This window comes from Carcharodon carcharias, chromosome 13 (genome assembly GCF_017639515.1).
Source record: "Carcharodon carcharias isolate sCarCar2 chromosome 13, sCarCar2.pri, whole genome shotgun sequence".
NCBI classification, from domain to species: domain Eukaryota; kingdom Metazoa; phylum Chordata; class Chondrichthyes; order Lamniformes; family Lamnidae; genus Carcharodon; species Carcharodon carcharias.
In genome coordinates this window covers 96,642,079-96,662,803 of record NC_054479.1, presented here as the reverse complement: position 1 = coordinate 96,662,803, position 20,725 = coordinate 96,642,079, and the positions used below count along the sequence as shown (strand labels likewise).

The 20,725-nt window shown below is 39.9% G+C and overlaps 1 protein-coding gene across 5 annotated transcripts in view; it reads left to right on the top strand.

The window, feature by feature from the left end:
* The window catches only part of cald1a (caldesmon 1a), a 203,007-nt gene that overhangs the window by 167,281 nt on the left and 15,001 nt on the right, over positions 1–20,725 (top strand). For 4 of the 5 annotated variants that reach the window (XM_041201871.1, XM_041201870.1, XM_041201872.1 and 1 more), the window contains 6 exons: positions 1,824–2,094; positions 4,405–4,545; positions 9,293–9,336; positions 9,427–9,508; positions 12,187–12,330; positions 14,468–14,563. In XM_041201871.1, the coding sequence (XP_041057805.1) occupies positions 1,824–2,094; positions 4,405–4,545; positions 9,293–9,336; positions 9,427–9,508; positions 12,187–12,330; positions 14,468–14,563 (778 nt within the window). The remainder of the gene's footprint in view (positions 1–1,823; positions 2,095–4,404; positions 4,546–9,292; positions 9,337–9,426; positions 9,509–12,186; positions 12,331–14,467; positions 14,564–20,725) is intronic. The other variant, XM_041201869.1, reaches the window with a different exon arrangement.

Below are 20,725 nucleotides of genomic sequence, written 5' to 3'. Positions count from 1 at the left end.
TATAGTATTTTGCTTCCCTATAAGCAACAGCGATAGAGTCTCTCCTTAACCTGTGAGCTCTACTTAAAGTGAGACCACCTACAGTCTGCTGTTTAATTTCTGTTCCAGATTAAACTTTGCAGCAGTTAGACTTTTGCTAATTAAGCTTTCACAAATATGAGCAATGCTATTGGGACCTGATTCCTGCTGGCTGGAGCGAGGTGTGAGCCCAGAACAAAGGTAGAGTGTGTGTAGAATCCCTACAAAGCCGCAGAATCCTTACAAATGGTGAATCTTGATAGCTGTTTCACTTTCACACCAGCTCTTTTATTCAGTTGCGTGTGAAGGGTTGAGACTTGTATATTTTGCAGTCAAATCTTCAAAAACCTTGCTGCCACCATGTTACGCTCTTTTTCGATGCAAATGTACCAATCTCACACAAGGATTGGTGAAACAATAATATGAGTTCTTTATTTGAAGATAAGACCATATAAAGATAATGTTCACTAGGAGACTACTATATACACATCATACTCCTAGTCCTGCTGCTTGCCGACTGCCTACAAGATTAATGCAACATATGCTGTCGATGCGGTACTGATTGACAGTAGTTCAAGATATGCTCCCTTAAAGATATACATACATCATATCACAACACGCATGTCTCTGAGTCAGAAGATTGTGGGCCCAGGTCCTGCTCCAGTGCAGTATTGAGGGGGAGCTTCACTATCAGAGATGCTGTCTTTCAGATAAGATGCCAACTGCCTCTCAGATGGATGTAAAAAATCACGTGGCAGTTTCCAAGGAAGAGCACCCATGATCTCCCTGTGTCCTGGACTGAACCAACATTACTGAATCAGACTATCTTTGCTTTTATCTCAACTCAGGACCTTGCTGTGAGCAAACTGCTATGTTTCCTTATATTACTACACATTTAAAATATTTGGCTGTAAAGGCACCATATAAATGCAAGTTACTTCTTTCTATCAAATGACAAGTGACGGGGTTGTGCTGCTGCTACATTATGTTTTTGATTGAGTCATGCTAAAGGCAGTACAGTATACAAAAATGATCTGGTTAAACTGAAAGGTAAACACAGAGGTCACATTCTTTAACCAGCATCGCTGAACTTGTATAGAACATGGATTAGAGGTTGGAAGGCAACATTGTAATTTCTGCATCTCCTTTGGAACTGGTTTCCCTGCGGGAAAGTTTATCTTTAACTAGCAACAAGATTCACTGTTTCGTTTCTATTTGCCAGCCACGTTGAATAAATGAATGAAGAAAATTAGCAAAGTAAATGTTTTCTTCATAAATGAATCACCTTTCTTTTGGGGCAGGAAACAAAATTGTTCGTCCAAAACATGAAAATTGAGATTCAGATCTTTTAAAACTAAAATTGATTATAAGATTGTTATGGAGGAGGAAGGTCATCCAGAGTAAGCCGCACTCTGCCCTTCCACCACCCACCCTGCTATGTACATCTTCTCTGCACTACTTCCAGTGTTTGAATGTGTTGGCAACCTTAACTGGCTTAACCTTGACTGAACACAAGTACACTGAGATGAAAGCACAATACTTTTTGATATTGACTTCTTCTGTCATAGGTTTTACTGTTTAGGCTATTTCAAGTTGAATACCAAAAATCGAGGCATCATGTATGAGTCCAGTGTGTCTTGCAGATGGGCTCTGTGTTTCACTCATTTTGAAAGCACCCAGATTGTATCAACAATGATATGTGTTCATTAAAATGGCTACATAAAGAATAGCTGCTTGAAAAGAGCAGAGTTGATGGCCAAAGAGTCCAAAGTGTTGCCTCATAACATTCTGTTTTTTTCCTTTTGGTGGGGGGAGTGCAGCCGTTCAGAGTCCAAGTCGACCCAAGAGGCAGAGGAAGCAGCGGCCAAACTTGAGGCAGAGAGGAAGCTGGAAGAGCTGAAGCGCCGCCAAGATGAGAAAGAGAGCGAAGAGTTCGAAAAAATGAAGCAGAAACAGCAAGTGGCTGTAGTAGAGCTGGAGGAGCTGAAGAAGAAACGGGAAGGGCGCAGGAAGGTACGAGAAGAGGAAGAGCAAAAACGGCAACAGGATGAGGCTGAACGAAAAGCAAAGGAAGAGGTAAGGGTCAAATAGAAGAATATGCTGATAGGTTGGAATGAATTATGATCGGGGGCAGTGCTGCCTCTAAGGTGTGCACATGCGCAGCTGTCCAGCAATCTGGGCTGTATCGTGCATTGAAATAAATAGGTCGCTTATAACAGCGAGTTCAAGTGGCGGTGGAGGGGGTGATGGTGCAGAGCTGATCATCAAAGCCCAACTGCAAAAGCATCAAGGGAAAGGTGAACTTGGACATGCTAGAGTAGAAGTACAATGTGATCTGTTAAGGAGATGTGTATTGGGACCAGTGAGAAGACAGCAATGGTCTGGTGCAGTGATCTGGTATGTACCGCACATTGAAATAAAGAGGCCACTCACAATGTCATGAAATTTTAGTGACTCTTAAAATGTAAGCTGCCACAGTCAAAAGAGTAGTTCACAGAGGAATTTGGGCCCGCCCAGCATGAAGAGGAATTAGAGGGAACATCAGTAGAAAGAGGCTAGTTCGTACCATAAATACCAACATAGACCATTCTAGTTCTACTCTCGCATGTTCTTTCTAACTCTCTGCTCACACTAGTTGCTTTCTCCTCTCCTCACACTCTTCTACCTCTTCTGCACTCTTCTACCTTTGCATCATGCAGTCTGTGCAGGGCCATATTTCCTTGGTAGCCAGAACAGCATAGGAAAAACTTTGGGATTTTACCTCTCCTCATAAGCATCCCATTGCATCTCTCCCCACATAATCCACACCGGTAACTCCAATTTAATGAAACGAGAGCTTGTAGTTTCAGGAAATTAAATGAAATGCAAAAGGGAAGCTGAGAATTCACACAGTTTCAAATTCTGGGCTTAAATCATAAATATGCAATCATCTTGCCAAACAGTGAAGTGAAACTCTCATAATGGCTTGTTCCTGTGCTGTAAATTCTATTTAATCAAAGAGCAAGATACTAAACACAAACACTCCCCATCTGGCTCAGTGAGTAATTGCACTGAGTGGTTTGAAGTTTTCTGCTTGATTATTGGTCTGCGCTGCATTAGCCGGGCCTATTAGGCCTTTCACACACAAGACCATAATGTTGCACTCTTCTACATTTGAATCATGCAGTCTGTTCAGGGCCATATTTCCTTGGAAGCCAGAACAGCATATGAGAGACCTCAGGATTGAATTTGCATGGTGATTTCACCTCTAATCCCTGATTTCCTGTCATAATTTGGACAGTAGGTTGGAAGAAAGTCTGGATAAATGGCATAAACTGCATTTTTTCAGGGATCTTTGTTAACAGTTGATTGGAGACACTTGGAGGAAGTTATTGGCATCTACCTTTAAAGTGTTGGGAAACTTGGTTTTGTGCATAAAAACTGGGACCTTCCTGACCAAGGCTGTGAATCATCAGGGTGGGTTCTGATGTTGCGCTGTCTCCTTCCCTAAATACTTACGTCCCTGTATTGCTGCTGGCATTTCTATACCCATGCCACCTTTGTATGAAAATTCTGTTGTCTCACTCCACCTGCCCACAGTCCCACTGCTGTTGTCTCTCTCCACCTGCTCTATGTGTTGTTGCCTTACTGTGTTTTGCCTGAGTCATGTTGCTGCTGCTTCTCTTCCACACACGAAGCAGTGTTTTTTTAAACTGGTACAAAACATAACAGGAACTAATTTGCACTTAAAAATCTGTGATCTTTTGCATGGATTGGACTAATTTTGAGTAAATTGCACTAAAAAATTCAACTGAGCAAAAATTCAACTCTGTTGTGGTCATGGTATAACGTCCTTACAAAACAACAAATCATCGAATTTGCTATGAGCGATGCCGCATTTATTAGTCTATATATGGTGCACTTCAACACAAATATATGTGTCACTAGATAGCACAACCATTTTAAGATACTGTGTTCCTGACCTACAGGTTGAAACTGGCAACTGTCTTCCAACCTGCAAAATTCCCTGACTAACCAACAATTAAATTCTGCCTGAACCAGACTGTGTTGGTTTTCAGTTCTGAAGAAGGCCCCAGCCTGAAAGATTAACATGTCTGTTCTCTCCACCGAGAGAACTGACCGGCTCTTTATGTCTCTCATATACTTAGTGCGACTTTTATCATACTTTAAGATAAACAAACAATTGTGCAGATTTGTAAAGGAGGGCATTAGAACCAATTGAATTGAGACCCATATAACAGGTCTGATATCCTCAATGTAGCTGCCATTAAACCTTTAAAGTTTTGGTGGGAATTAGAAAACAGCAAAGGCCAATTAGTATTAACTTTGTATGAAATGTTCAGAAATCTTTCAACTGCAAGTTTAATATTAGATCTTGTTTTTAAGGAGGAGAGGAGGAAGCTGAAGGAAGATATTGAGAGACGAAGAGCAGAGGCAGCAGAGAAACGGCAGAAGCCAGAAGACATTGAAACAACCAATGACAAAGAGCCATTCAAATGTGTGAGCCCCCGCGGTTCCTCTTTAAAAGTACGTACTCAGCGAGCTGCAGGATGTTCACTCTCCTTTCTGGGACATGGAACAAAAAGATATATGAATTTCATTTAAAAACATCAATTAATATTTCATTATTAGAGATTGTGCAGAGGAAACACCATGGAGGTAGTTTTGTGAGGCTCTGTTGTCAGAGAGGGGGGTTTCACTAGTAGGCAATGCAAGCCAGAGAATCAGATCCACAGTGTTATAGCCTGTCTCTGACACTTGATCCTGTTAAGATTTCATGCCCTTAGCACAGTCTTACAAAACTGTCCCTCATGTTTTAAGACAAAAAACTTACCCATCTATTGGCCGGCTAAACTTGGGATAAGGTGTGTTACATCTTTACATAATTTACCTCTGATAATTTTGTCCCTTATTCTTTCCCTGAAATTGTTGACTACTACTTCATGGTTTACAGTTCCAAGGCCACCAGACCATGCTCTGGTACCTCACGAAATGGTCAGACAGGACCTCATTTAGTTTCTCAACAAGAGATAGCACCTCCAATGCACAGCATTCAGGTCTGCACCGAAGCCCCATCCTGCATTTTGTGCTCAAATCTCTCGACTGCGACAAGAATAACCTTCAGACTCAGGAGAGAGTGACACGTGTTATCTAAGAAAAACACTCGCAAGCTGGGCTGCACTGTTTACATGAACCAATTTGTTTTGCATGGAGTCTCCTATACATTCATAAAAATGAAAGAATATTGTAAATAATTCAAGCTTGGCTCAGTTGGTGGGCACCCTTGCTTCTGAATCAGCTTGCTTGTAAATTCACTTCTTAAGCACATAATCTGGGTTGATACTTCTGTGTAGCATTGCTAGAGGTGGGAGGCTAAACCAGTGCCTTTCCGGCTTTTAAAAGATTCCTAAACACTGGAAAAGATCAGGCTGTTCTTCCAGTATCATGGCCAAATTCTTGACTCAACTAAAACTGCCAAAAATATATTAACTAGCCATTCATCTCATTTTAGCACTTAAGGGCACCAACACGATAACTGTGTTTCAAAAATAATTCATTGGATATGAAGCACATTGGATGTCTTAAGGATTTGAAAAGGCATTGTGGAAATGCTAATTTTCTTTTGCAAATTACACACAGATTTTAAAATAACCTTGGACATTACCAGATGGTCATTAGACTTTAATTCAAATGTAATTCAAATAAAAGTTAAATAAAATAAGTTTGATGTTATAACAAGATTTAAATCTTTAGGCAGTGTTCTACATTTTCAGTTATTGTTCACCATATTTAACTGATAGCTTCAATAGCAATAGGACACACTTGTTTTCATTGTCCTTAACAAAATATGATTATTTTAATCATACAATTTCCACTTTAATTATTTGTTTTTCACAATCATGCCTCTAACCTGAAAAGCTACACTATTCTGTCATTGTTACTGCTTATCACAGTATCAGTGTTCTCACAAAATAGGAATTATCTCTACCGTTAATAGAATAGGATATTAGAGTCATAGAAAAGACAAAGCAATGGTTCACTAGAATTGATCAGAATGAGGTCAATGGTTACATAGAAAAATTCAGAAAATTTGGGGCATTTGTACTGAGACACAGAAAGTTAAGGAATTCTTATTTATATTTGTTTGTGAGTCTGTACTCAGGGCTCATGGATTGAGGATTATTACCAGAAGAATGAAGCAGCAAGTTAAAGGAAATGTCTTTCACACACGGAGTTATTGGAGCATGGAGCACTTTACCGCTAATTACTTTAGAGATTAGACAGCCAATTTTGCAAATGTATTATAATGAACTTTTCTAATATAGTTTATAGGGAATTGCCTAAGTATGAGTGAAAGAAATATGTAGAAGGATTTTGGGAAACAGCAGTGAATTGGAATTCATGTAGATTGCCCCCGTTGAAGAGTTAGTAACAGTACAAATGCAACAGGCTGAATGACCTCTTGCTGAGCTGTACTTTCCGGAATTCTATGACTGGGGTATCCCAAAATTTATTGTCAATCATTTACATGTATGTACCTTTCTGGAATCTGTTTCAGATCTGCCGGTATATGTGCATCCTGTTTACCGTATGTGTCTGCCCGTTTGATATGCAGTAATCCTTTAAGGATCCCATCTTTTTGCCGAGTTGCTGTGTCCTGTCCTGTTTCTTTTATAATTTTAATACTGTACATTTATAATTTGACATAGCAATCTAAAAGAGAAACTGTTTCATGAATTGAACATTTTGCTGAACAAGTTCTTTGTGTTGAATGCATGCTGGGTGTCTGCCTTTCACAACTATATCAGAATTTGTACCCAATGAAAAACACATTCTTCCCAATTGAGAAGAACATTTCTGATGTTAGAGCCGACTCTGAAATTTTTTAATAGCAAGTTACAGTTTTGTGGGGGATTGGCCTAACAGCTTCCCAGGAGAACCTGGGAAAGTTTCTGTCTCTTAATTGCTCAGAAAATGGCAGATTCACAATCTGAAAGTGGCTGTAAGACACAGTCATGCAGAAGCGCACACATAGACATATAGGGCGGAATTTTCCAGCTCTCCCCGCGGCGGGTCTGGCGAGCTATTTAAATCTCTGTTTGCATCGGGGGATTAGAAGATCCCGCCTGTGCAAGGAGCTGGAGAATTCCGGCCATGTTTACGCAAACAGAGTCAGAGCTATACAAAATAAAGTCAGTTGGTCGATGTTAGCCATCTTCCATTAATCCTGTCCCATCTTTCCATTATTTTGAATATTTCTATCATCTTGCCCCAAAATCTGTGTTCTGTTGAAAAAGGGACCAATTAATTTGTTTCAGTGGTCTTCTGGTAAGTTGTCAGAACATTCCCCATCAAATCCTAATTATAGAAATAGTATTACAGCACTTTATAATGGCTCAACATATTTGAGGCTAGTTCAATCTTAATGGGCCATTTTTCATTAGGTCACCTAACTTCACAGAAATTAAAATATAAAAAGGTTTAATGAAGTGGCTGAAACAAAGTCTTGTCTTTCTAGTCTGTTATAAGTTTTAGAAAAACTTCTAAATGTAGTCATACCATACAGCTTCCAGCTATCCTCACCCAAGGTTATAGTTGTTATTTTCACTAGGCTGGGGGACATGTGTGGATAGTATAAGCCCCAAAGCAGCCTGCACTCAAAAGTCCAGAAGCATTAAAGCTACAGTACAGGAGATGGATCAGTGAGCAAATGGAATAGTCTGCATTAAAAAATGCTTTAATTCTGCCCTAAGCACCAGCAACTGTAGTGAACAATTAGATTTTCATAATGTTTCCTGCATTCTTCAATCAAGGAAGAGAACTATCTTGAAGGGTCAAGTGATTTGAGCAAAGAAATTCCATTCTGTTTATACTGCATGTTGCTCAGGCCCCATTTTGTGGCTTTGTCTTGACTAACAAGTAGCAAACTTGTTAGAATTAATGAGGAGTGTATAATACAAATGTACATCTTCCAAAATCATGAAATAGCACTAAATGCCTCTTGATGGCACTGCTGAGAGCTGGTTTCAAGCAGAGTGACACCATCTTCAGGCATTCAGTAAAATAACAGCTTCTATAAAAATGCACCTGAATCTCGATATGCCACTTTCATTGTGGAGATGACAGTAAATTCACTAATTCTACTCCCAACAGAGACATGCAGTAGAAGTGAGTGTAGGTTGGAGACCAGGTTAAAACATTGTAGTGAGATCTGCATTTGCAAACTCCAGTTGCCACTGGGAGCATTGAATTGGTAAATTTACCCCAAAAAGATTTACCCCAAAAAGAACTTGGCTGCCAAAAAACCGAAATGCGGTAAAGAAGCAGCTTGTTGACCGTGAGGCTTTCCGGACTTTGGGGTACAGGTTCTAAAAGATGTAGCCCCAGATCATCTAATTGTATAAAAATTGGAAATGGCATTTGAGTATGAAAAGCTTTTTGCAGTGCCAACCCAGCAAGGTCATGATGGAATTCCTGAAACAAATCTACTTTAAATGATGATTCAAGGCAGTCTTTTTTAATGAAATTGTAATATTTTAATATTCCTCTGAACTATTCACAGGAGTTCATATCCAAAAGATATTGTCCATTTATGAACACCGTACACAGCAGGGTAGTAAGTGTTACTTTGTGTATGGACTTCAAATTATGATCTGGATTGCTCCTTGGTGGAACGTTAAAAAAATTAGAGATTGCTTTAGTGGAGTAACTTTGTTGATTTAGTACTGATGGTGCAGAACTTCACCTAAAATTCTATATCGTAAACCTCCCCCAATCTGCATGTTTCATCCTTTCAGCGTGGCACCAGTAGCTAACTCACTCCTCTGAAACTTATTTCTGACTTCAATGAAAGGCATTTAAAATACATAATATTGGACATGGAAATTGACAAGAGATTGCAACACCATCCTATTCTACAAATATTTTAATCCTGAGATAACCAGCTTCTGAAATATATTTAATTTTTCTCCTGATGGTCCAAGAGGCCATTGCATGAATGAAGCCTTCTTTTCTATTTTCAACAAGTTAAGATGGAGGGAGGTATATTTTACGCTTTGCTCCCAGCTTACTGGAAAGCTGTCAAACATTTTCATACGATGCCGCATGGTGTAGGTTTAGGCATGGAATTTCTTAAAACATTTCTCACTGAATCTGATCAGGTGCAGGCTTGTTATGGATTATGCAGTAGCTTCTGTGTGTTAATAATTTCCAAGTTTCTGTGCTTAGTTCTGCCTGCGTTAATACAAACCCCTTTCCCACATTTGATTTTCAGATTGGAGAAAGGGCAGACTTTTTGAATAAATCAGCAAAAAAGAGGTAAAACCTATCGCAGCATCTTTGTCATTTTTTAATGTACTCGCTTGTTAATCAAGATCATTAATACTGTAAACTTATTTGTACTCACAGCACTACCACCAAGACTTCACGCCCATTATTGGGTGTTTCCAAGATTGACAGTAAATTGGAGCAATATACCAGTGCAATTGAGGTGAGACTGCACAACAGCTGTCCACATTATATTGTCAATTTTTCTTAACCAGATACATTGACTAATTCTGGGATTCTAAGTTCTGCCTTAAAAAATTAAAATATCCAGGAGAATTTCTCAAGTTTTTATTTAGGTTTCAAAGTTTTCTTTAGACTCATCAAAATGGAACACTTGATTTAGTGTCAGACATTCAAATTTGGGGTTTGAAATTCAGATTATTTAAATTATTCAATTAATTTAACTATGTAAATGCAAGTTATTATACCAAATGTGTTGTTTAGCGATTATTGTCGAGTCAGAAATATCTGCACTGTTACAGTCTTAGAATGTTAATGCATTATCCCTTATCCTGTAATGTTAATACTTTCACCTTCATAATGTCACCTGTCTCTGACCTGCCTCAGCTCATCCACTACCGAAACCCTCATCCTTCCTTTTGTCACCTCAAGACTCGCCAATTTCAATGCTCTCCTGGTTGGCTTGGCACCCTCCTTAAACTTCAGCTCATCCAAAAACCTCATCCGTGATTTGCATCACTCCACCATTGGCTTCAGCTGCCAAGATCTTACATTTTGGAATTACCATCCTCCTCCCTGCAACCCCCCCCCCCCTTTAAGACACTCCTTAACCAAAATCTTAGTCAAAGAGTTGATTTTATCTGTTCTAATGACTCACTGTATAGCTCGCTGTTAAATTTATAATGAGCTCCCAAGCTGCTAAGCACCTTAATGTGCTTATCACATTAAAGATGCTACAAAAATACCAGTGGTTGTTGTTGCTGTAAAAGCCCTTCCCCATCAACATTTCTGTGTTAGAATTTTTAATGCATCACATTGTGCTGACTGTCATATTATGTTCTTCTGAGACAGCACTGATCACTTGGCTAACCTCTTTCTGTCATGATCCTCTCATTATCTCTTCCTTGGATTGGTGCCCTGTTTGTGCTATTTTGATCCTCTCTTATCTGGCTCACTGTCTAATTCTATCTGTTGTTTTTCTACTCTGGTTCACTCTCCAATTTTCTCTGTGCTGTCTCTATCCTGGTTCCCTTACACAATCTCACTGTCTGTCTCTGCTGGCTGGCTCTGCATGATTGTGAGCCATTACACTCACTGTGTAATATCTATTTCACTGCAGAGGTTAGGCACAATGAGCTGAATCTTGACAGGGTGGAACGGGGTGTGTCGGCCGTGTTTCAGTTGGGAAACCTGAAAGTGGGCAGAAATCGATCCAGAGAAGGCTGCAGCCACAGGTTAAGTCAGCTGCTGCTGCAATGGAGAGCCTGGGGGTTCTGAATTCTCAACCCCATCTGGGGGAGGGCCATCCCCAACTGGTTAGGGGGAGGGCAGCGGGAAAATGGGAGCTTGGGGTGCAGGTTAAATTAAAGGTGGCCACCCCGACTCCTGGGAGCTTGCTGACTGCCCTCCTCTTGTCTCTCGGCTCCCAGAATTGTTAAGATCGTGGCATCAAGAAAATCCCAAATCTCTGTCTTCCTAAAATGCATCAAATGACAGGAAATGGTAATCCAAAAAGTCTCCATTTATTTTCTGTTAAATAATCATAGAAATTGAATTCTGGAAAATGATTTTCAAAATAATTTACTGACTATCTCTAACAGTGAATACTTAGGGCAGAATTTTGCCCTTGATGGGTGGGCGGGCCCGGGCCCCACTGGCTCAGCGGCAGGCAGGCAGCTGATCGCCGCCATTGAAACGGGCCCTGCTGCCATCTTATGTGGGCGAGCCAATTAAGGCCCGCCCAGTGGGCAGCCCGACGGGAAGTGCTATGCACTTCCTGTGTGGGGGGTGGGGGGGGGAATTCCCCAACTGTCAGAGTGCGCTCTTTCGTGCATGCACACAAAAGAGCACACATCTCCCTGAGACTAAGTGCTGCCTCAGAGAGAGCGCGGAAAGTTTTATAAACTTCAAACATAGAAAAATAAAAAAATTAACATGTCCCCCTCATGTGAAAATGTCACACGAGATGGGGCATGTTAATAAATATCATATAAACTTTATTAAAGTTTTTTAAAAACAGACATGAAACCTCATCCCGCCGGTGGATGAGGTTTCATGTTTTTTCAGAAGCCCGCCGGGGCTCCTGGCCTGCCCGCCAGCCTTAGGGTCGGACGGGCAGGGCCTTTAATTGGTTTAACTACCCTGTCAATGGTTGGCGGACGGACAGCTGATTGCGGTTCCCCCCGACATCATCCTGCATCATTTTTGCGTCGGCAAGCGGGCCCCGCCCCAGCTCGCCAATGGAAAAATTCTGGCTTTAGACTTAGTTGCACAGCTGTTAACATAATAAAATTCAGGGGCTTGAATTATAATTTTTCTGATGAAACCTGCAGCATTCTTCCACGTTATCTAAAACCTGAGATTAGGCTCGGGCCTACTGCTTAATCTCTGGCATTATCACAAGTGGAGCTTTGTGCACATTTGTATATTAACCTCATTTGGGCATTATTCCTAAATTATTACCAAGAATTTATTTCAAATGAATTGCAGGGAAATCATACACATCTATTGAATATTTATCAATTCTGAAGCTGTTGTTGATAGTATTATGGCCATTGCAATCTATTTTGACCATTGCAATCTATTTTGACATTACTACTTGTACATTTATCTACTCAACTCTTTTATGAGAGGTCTCAGATCTTTATTGTTTACACTTAGGTTGCCAAAACTGCTAAAGGAGGCAAGTCATCCGCTTCAGATCTCCCACTGACAGCTGAAGGAGTGCGGAACATAAAGAGCATGTGGGAAACTGGTGATGTCTATAGTTCTGCTTCCCCATCTAATAAGGGTACACCGAATAAGGTAAGGTATCTCTTTGGGATCTTCCTGCCCAAATCAGATCATACTGAAATAGAATGTAGGTAGGATAACAGCGGTATACAAACCATGTCTCATCACTGTGCTCACACTAGCATGAAACTGCTCACAGATTTACTGCACAGCTGTTTTGTTCTTGATAAGATACAAGTCTTGCATTTATAACTCTTTATCCTATTGATGCTTTTTGGCGCTGTCAGTCCTGTACCTGAGGAGAGCACGTTTGTATTTCTAGGATTTTCTTCAATTAGTCTTCTAAAGAAAACCAATTTAATTGAAATCTGCTAAGTTGTTGAATAACATTTCTACTGCAATAATTTAAAGATATGATTCTACAGTCTTCATCATTGACAGTATTGTTTGAAAACTGGTACAGACTGAACAGTGGTCACACATAATTCCAAAAGGCTGAAAAAATTTTTTTCATATTACAAACATCTCTGGGTTAAAGAGTTGAAAGTTGAAAACTTGCTTAATGTCACAGCATCATTCTTCATAAAACCAGCCTATTGAACATATTGGAGATTACGTATGTTGTTTCTCTCTCAGATTAATGAAAAAGGGTTTACAGAATCCTGTGAAACGGAGTCCAAAAACTGTCTCCACCACAACTAAAATATGAAGAATTACATTAGTTCGAAGTTGCCTGAAACCCCCAGGGTTTATCCCTAATTTATTGATCACAATATTTAAAACACTTATATAATATCAGAGCTGGTGCTTGCACACCTACCAAGCACCTTGTTAACTGTGCCATGACATATTTTTAAACTCCTGTGAAATTTCTCACCAGGGACCTTTAGAAGATAAATTGTAGCAGGTGATAGAGAGTATCCTCACCGAAATTCTACCCCAGCAGGTTTAGGGAGAGCAAACAGAGCTTGGGATGGAAAGCTAAATTGTTTCCAGATGTCAAAACTGATTTCTTTGATGTCCGGTGTTTGAAGATTCACTCTTGGTATTAATAAGGAATATAAACAGCAAGAGGAACTTGCCCTTTCAAAAATAAACATTAGTGAAAGTAAAAAGAAAACAACCCAAAATGGATCATAGAATAATACAACACAGGAGGCGGCTATTCAGCCCATCAAGCCTGTCCTCGCTATTTGAAAATATATAATCAATCATACTGCCCTGCTTTTTCCCCCATTGCCCTGCATTTTTTTAGTATTTATTCTCTTCCTTTTTGAAAACTACTACTAAATCTGCTTCCACCACCCATTCAGGCATTGTGTTCCAGATCACAACAACTCGTGACATAAAAATTTGTTTTCTTATTTTGCCTCTGGTTCTTTTGCCAATCACCTTAAACACTGAAGACATCTCCAATATAATGCCCCAGTATAAAACCAGTCAGTAGGATCCTGAGCCGCTATGAAAATGCTATGACCCTGATGTGGTTCAAGCAAGCAGCCTTCTGATCTGAGCTCAGGCACGCTACCATTGTTCCATAAGGTCCACTATAAGCAGGGTATCTGAAACTAAAGCAGTCACCATGGCTATTATGAATTGATAATTAAATATCTGGGAATACTCACTGAGTAGGTACAACTGCCAGAGTTATGTGCAATGTGCTCAGAAAATCTTGGTTAAAACATTAGACATGTTCAAGATGCATTGTCAAAAGTGCCTGGCTTGTGGTCCAGAATTATTTTGTTTAATTCAGGAGTATCTATGATGCTAGCAATATTAAGAATTAAATTCTTGCATTGATTATATTCTGAGAACGCTTCAAAGGGACAGGTTTTTCACACTTTTGAAACTGCCCAAAAACAACTTCCCCATCAAATGTTGAAGCAGATTACTCATTTGTTGTAACCTTGGATTTTTTTTTCACAAGTTTTTATTATTCAAAACAAGAAATACTTGACAACATTAGGTGATGTGCAGTTTAATTAGATTTGTGCATTAACTGGAGCATTTGAAAAATAAATCTATCAGATCAAACTTATGCCCTTGGCATGATCTAATTCATAATGGGCAGAGAATAATTCAGGAAAAGAACTAAGTCATTCTTCTAGTGTGTGCTAAACGTTGTGGTGACAAGTTTTTAAATCCAATTGAAACTCGCATGCAATCACACAAAAGCTTCACAAGATTCTGTTTATGGCTGTCCTTGTAGGAGGTAGCAAGTCTGAAAGTTGGCGTTGCCGGTCGCATCAACCAGTGGCTCACCAAAACTCCTGAACCAAACAAATCACCTGCGTCTAAACCCTCAGTAAGTTGCCCACCTCTTCACTGCTTTCATAAAACTTCTCGCCTCAGGGCAACCTGATGGCTAGGATTCTAGAGCGTTCCACTTTGAACCAGAAGGCCCAACTCATAAACGTGGCATCTGATGAACTTGATTTGTCCCAGAGGGAGTGTTATTCCCAGTCTCAGCCAAGTTGTGTGGGTAGGGGAGAAGACTGAATGTGGGATGGGTATCCCAAGCCACACCATTTGAGTTTAATTCCGGGTAAGTCTGTCTACCGGGGTGAGCATTGACGACCTGTTTGTATGTGTGCATGGTTACTTCATTCAACCTTCCTTCCCTGAGGAAGATAGCATGAAGTGACTAAATTGTGGCAAAAACAATATGTGTAACTCATGACAGTGGTACCTAATAAACTGCCTTTGCCTAACTGAAATTGTGAAAAAAAACCCCACACAAATCCTAATTTTTGTGCTTGATTTTCTTTTCAGTCTGTCCACATTAAATTGAGAAATAATAAAGCAAAAGTGACTTTCAGCAGAATGGAATGCAGTTTTGCTGAAACTCACCACCAATATATATTTTTCCAAAACACTTAGATGGATTTTGAACAGAACCTCCAAATTGAACACCATGATATTTGTGCAAAAACTGTGTCTTTGTTCTCTGTGCAAAAGGTAGACCAGATATTCCTGTGTTTTCCTCGATGATTGACACTATGCTTCAGGAATGAAAATTAACTTGGACTTTGCTGAAAGTTTCATTTTCATATTTTCCGCCTTGTTTTGATCAGAATATCTAAGGATAATTTGCCAAATTCTAAAATACTGCATTACAGCAACCAAGACCGAAAACCACCATGACATTTTTGTGCGTACATTAACTTCCAGTAATCTATGATACATATCAGAACCTGATGTGGTACATGTTGTTTACAATTTTCATCTTAACTTCAAAAAAAATCTTGTTTTTAGAACCCTCTCTTTAACATGCCTCTGTACTACTTGTATAATTCACATTGGCAGTGCTACAAACATGGTCCATGTTACAGATGCCAGGAAATAGCACAGGCAGTTAAGAGAAACAGAAGAAATTTTAAATTAATTGGGAGAGGATTTGGAATTAAAACACATTTCTCTAATCCAAAACTGAAGTGTAGTAGCAAGGTTCTTTGCTTTACAACTTTGCCGCATCCATTGTATACACATATCATACAGAATTGTTACTGTCAGTAGCAAAGGCAGTGAATTATTTCAGGCTGAGATAAAAAGTCGACCAAATTACTTGTATAGAGCAGCCCACAAGCGTAGGCTTTTTTTTAAGTTGCTGGTTAACTGATTGATGAATAGCATGTTTGTAAAACAAAAAGGCTGACGGTTATGCATAAAAAGTATGGTGGAGAAGAATTTTTGTGATGAACATCAAAGGCCATTAAGTATTTTACTCTTAAACTCCTCCATCTTAAACACTGAAAAATACCAGCTATGCTTTGATCTGCCTACTTGCTCATGAAAGATAGAAATCAATACATTTGTGATATAAGCTACTACACTTTCAGTAATATACTGTCAAGCCTTGTTAACACAAACCTTTTGGAGCTGACAAAATAGTTCTTTTTTTTAATTAAATACTTAAATAGCTAACAACTGAGATCAGGGCCCGATGAATTCTGTGGCAGTTCAAGGTCAGTTTCTGGAACAGCCCAATTATATTCAAATCGACTCTGCAGCACTGAAGTTAGTCACTCAGCTCTCCAGTGGTTATACTCTACACAAGCCTCCTCCCACTATAATTACATCTTCCCACCCTGTCCCATATCCCTCTGATCCCTTCAACCTCAAGTAAGCATGATGACTCCCTTTAAATGTTCCAATGCTACCTGCTTCAATCACTTCATTTGGTAGTGAGCTCTACATTCTCACCACTCACTGTAAAAAAAATTCCTTCTAAATGCTTTATTGATCGTTTACCAGACTGCTGCAAATGTGTGAATCTCATTGAATGAGTTGCAATTGAATTACAGGAATAATCTCAGTAAGTGAATGCAATTGTGCAGAGTTTCACGAGATACTGGGAAGTGGGTGCCATGGACATTGGGACTGAATTGCAACGCACACAATTTTGGGTACACAAATCAGATACTTAATGGATGGAAAATATTGTGGACAATGAATTGGGCACACTGAGAAAATGGACTAAGGATACAGATCAGCCATGGTCTAACTGATTGGCAGATCGGGTTCAAGGGGCTAAGCGGCCTACTCTTGTTCGGAAAGGAACACTCAATGCGCAATCCACAAGATTTTCCATCCATTGAAAACTTGACTTATGAACTCAAACCATGTGGACTATGATTCAGTCTTGCTGCCCTCAGCAACCATTTTCTAGTATGCATTCCTGCCACCCAAAGCTCTGAGATTGGAGAGACAACGCATGAAATTTACCTCATACTGCATTGAGGCTTCTCATAAACTCCTACTAAGGCTGTCTCTGTGTAACAGGTGAGATTCTAGGACAACAACAAGTTCTGACTAAAATGGTTTGTGGGCGACCGTTAAATTAATAACCATATTGTGGCAAGACTGTGAATATTATCAAGTACTTCAGTGATAAAATTACAACCTTATCCATACAAATGCTTGTTGAAACCATAATGTTACATCAATATTATGTTCCTTTCTACATAGTGCAATTGAATGGTATTATGTCAAAGATATCCAGAAGTGTGCAAAACAAAATGATTTTATTTTTCTACCAATTAAACAGTGATCATTATGTGCTTTGTTAATAATAGACATTCCTCTCTGCTTTGTTTTGGTACATACACATGATATATTCATATCTAAGTCCTCATTATTTGTTCTCGATTGAAGGAATACCACTTTTATAACATAAATAATGTAACAATCAAGGAATGTTCTCAGCATGTCAATTTAACAATGGTCAAAATTATGTGGCTTAACTTTCCACTTCAATTGAAAAGTTATCATCGATCTCAATTGTGATGTTATACTGCAAATTTATAAAATACAGGTATTTACAGAAGAACAATAATAACATTGAGAGAAATGAGAAATAGATCACAGGCCAGAGATGGAGGAACACACAGCTCTCAGAATTGTACGGCTCGAGAAGGCTAAAGATGTAGGTGCAAGGCCATGGAGGAATTTGAAGACAAGATGAGAATTTTAAAATTGAGGCATTTAGGGACTGGGTGCCAATGAGGTTTTGTGAGAACAAAGATAATTGGTGAATGGGACACATGGCAAATTAGGATATGAGCAGCAGTTTTGGATGAGCTTACGATGGAAGGTCATCTAGGAGATCATTGAAATGGTCAATTCTAGAGGTAACAAAGGCATAGTGAGGATCTCAGCAGCAGATGAGCTGAGGCAGGAGCGGAATGGGATGAGGTTACAAATGTGGAAGTCTTGGTCCTGAAATGGATATGTGGTCAGAGCTCATCTCAGGGTTAAATGCAATACCAAGGTTGCATGTGGTCTGGTTAAAATCCAGCCATTGCCAGAGAGAAGGAGAGATTTCTTGACTAAGGAAGGAGTTTGTGGTAGGGACCAAAGACAGTGGGTTCGGTCTAACTGATATTTAATTGAAGGAAATTTCTGCTCATCTAGCACTAGACATTGGGACAAGCAACTTGACAAAAAAAGAGACAGTAGAGAGGTCAAGGAAGGTGGTGGTGATGCTGAACTGAGTTTCAGCATCAAACATGTGCAACCTGATGTGTTTTTGGATGATGTTGCATGTAAATAAGAAATAGAAGGGAGCCAAGAGTACATTATTGGGAGACTTCAGAGATCCTGCTGCAGGAGCAGCAGGTTAATAAACATTGCAGGTTATTCTCTGGTTGTGATTGAATAGATAAGAATGGAACTAGGCAGGGCAATCTCACCTGGCTGGTTGACAGTGGAGAGGAGTTGGAGGAGGATAGCGTGGTCAACCATATCAATGGTTGCAGATAGGTCGGGAAGGATTATTAACCTTCTTCACAGTTATACAAGATATCATTTGAGACTTTAGTAAGGCCTGTTTCAGTACTGTGGCAGGGGCAGAGAACTGATTTGAGGGATTGGAAAATGGAATTGCAGGAAAGATAAGTTCAGATTTGGGAGGCAACAACATGTTCAAGCACATTGGAGAAGAAAGGGAGGTTGGAGATTGGGTGATACCTGACAGTGACAAAGGGGTTAAGGATGGGTGTCTTATGGAGGGGGTGATGACAGCTGATTTGAAGGGGAGTGGATTAGGACCTGAGGAGAGGGAACCATTAATAACATCAGCTAACATAGGGGCCAGGAAGGGAAGCTAGATTGTCAGCAGTCTAGGGGTAATACAATCTAGGGAGCAAGGGCCAGGTCTCATGGACTTTTTGGCTTGCGCTCATCAGGAAAAATGCAAGAATGCCAAATTTCAAATGATCACAACAGTTTATACTACAGGAGAAAAGGGTGCTGATTGGTTGGCAAGTGAAATATCCATACATTCATATGCAGGGAACTATTTTCTGCAAACAAAACAAGTATGTTCAAGCCTTGTACCTTTTTTGAATCACCCCAAAGCTTGGGGGGCCCTATTGTTCCCCATTGCTTCCTCCATGACACTGCCTCGGCCAAACAGAGTCGACTTGGTCAAATGTCTCTTATTTCAGCAATATTCAAGTTCAGTACTACCAAGCAAGTGTTTGGATAAGATGAGCTTTGGGAGGGCATGATGAGAAGTTGGAAAGAAACTGGAGAATGTTAATAGTTTAGGGTGAGGGCAGGGGGACTTCTTAGAGGAGATTTTCTTTAATGTGCTGAGGGAAGGAAGGGAAATGGCAGAGGCATCAGCCAGCCAAACAACTTCACAGTAGTGGAAATACTGATGACAGTTGAGGGATGCAGCAATGTCGTTTTGACCAGAGCTACCAGAAGTGCCTAAGAGTGCTTCTTAATGCTTGATGGAAGCTGAAGGCATTAGTGCACTCTCAGGACTCTATAGCTTACCTTTATATCTCTAAAGATTACAGTCAATAGATTCATTAGACTTTTGACCTCAATGCTTCAATGCTTTTGTGTAGGCAGTGACTTGTGCTCTGTCATGATAGTGAGTAGTCTTTGTTCTGTTGCTGGCTCACTTCATTCCTTGAAAATTAGTTTCTAGATCATGATGAAGACCTTTACATACCGGTTGATCTTGTACAGTGTTTCAGTTCAAGGGAATAATGAACATATATTATGTGCACATAAATTATGTCCCATACAAACAGTCTTGCATACAACAGGACCAAGTATACTAGTATTGGCCAAGTAAGGGGTTAAATTGCAGTTTGGTTATAAATTACATGCATGAGGGTTTACATGTGTACAATATTTTGTTGTACACTTTGGTACAAAGACCATGGAGAGACAGTATAAAATAAAGGATACTATTCTAAAGGGTGTGCAGGAGCAGAGAGACCTGGATGTATATGTACATAAGTCATTAAAGGTGTCAGGGCAGATAGAAAGAGCTGGTTCTAAAGCATACAGTATTCTGGGCTTCGTTAATAGGTGCATAGAGTACAAGAGCTAGTGAGGTTATAATGAACTTATCTAAGACACTGGTTAGACCTCAGCTGGAGTATTGTGTACAGTTCTGGGCGCCACACTATAGGAAGGATGTGAATGTTTTGGAGAGGGTACAGAAGAGGTTTATGAGAATGGTTCCAGGGATGAGACATTTCAATTAGGAGGAAAGATTGAAAAAGTTGGGACTGTTTTCCTTGGAAAGGAGAAGGCTGATGGAAGTTTTCAAAATCATGAGGGGTCTGGACAGAGAAGATAGGGAGAAACGGTTCCCACTTGTAAACGGATGGAGAACCAGAGGGCACAGTTTTAATGTGTTTTGCAAAAGAAGCAAATGCGAGGTGAAAAAAAGATTTTCACTCAGCGAGTAGTTAGGGTTTGGAATGCACTGCCTGGAAGTGTGGTGGAGGCAGGTTCAACTGAGGCATTCAAGAGGGCATTGGATAATTATTTAAATAGAAACAATGTGCAGGGTTACGAGGAAAAGGCAAGAGACTGGCACCAAGTTAAAATGTTCAGAGAGCCAGTGCAGACACAATAGGCCAAAGGGCCTCCTTCTACATCGTAACAATTCTGTGATTCTGTGTTTGTAACTGGTCGAGATAATTAGCTGTTAGGAACA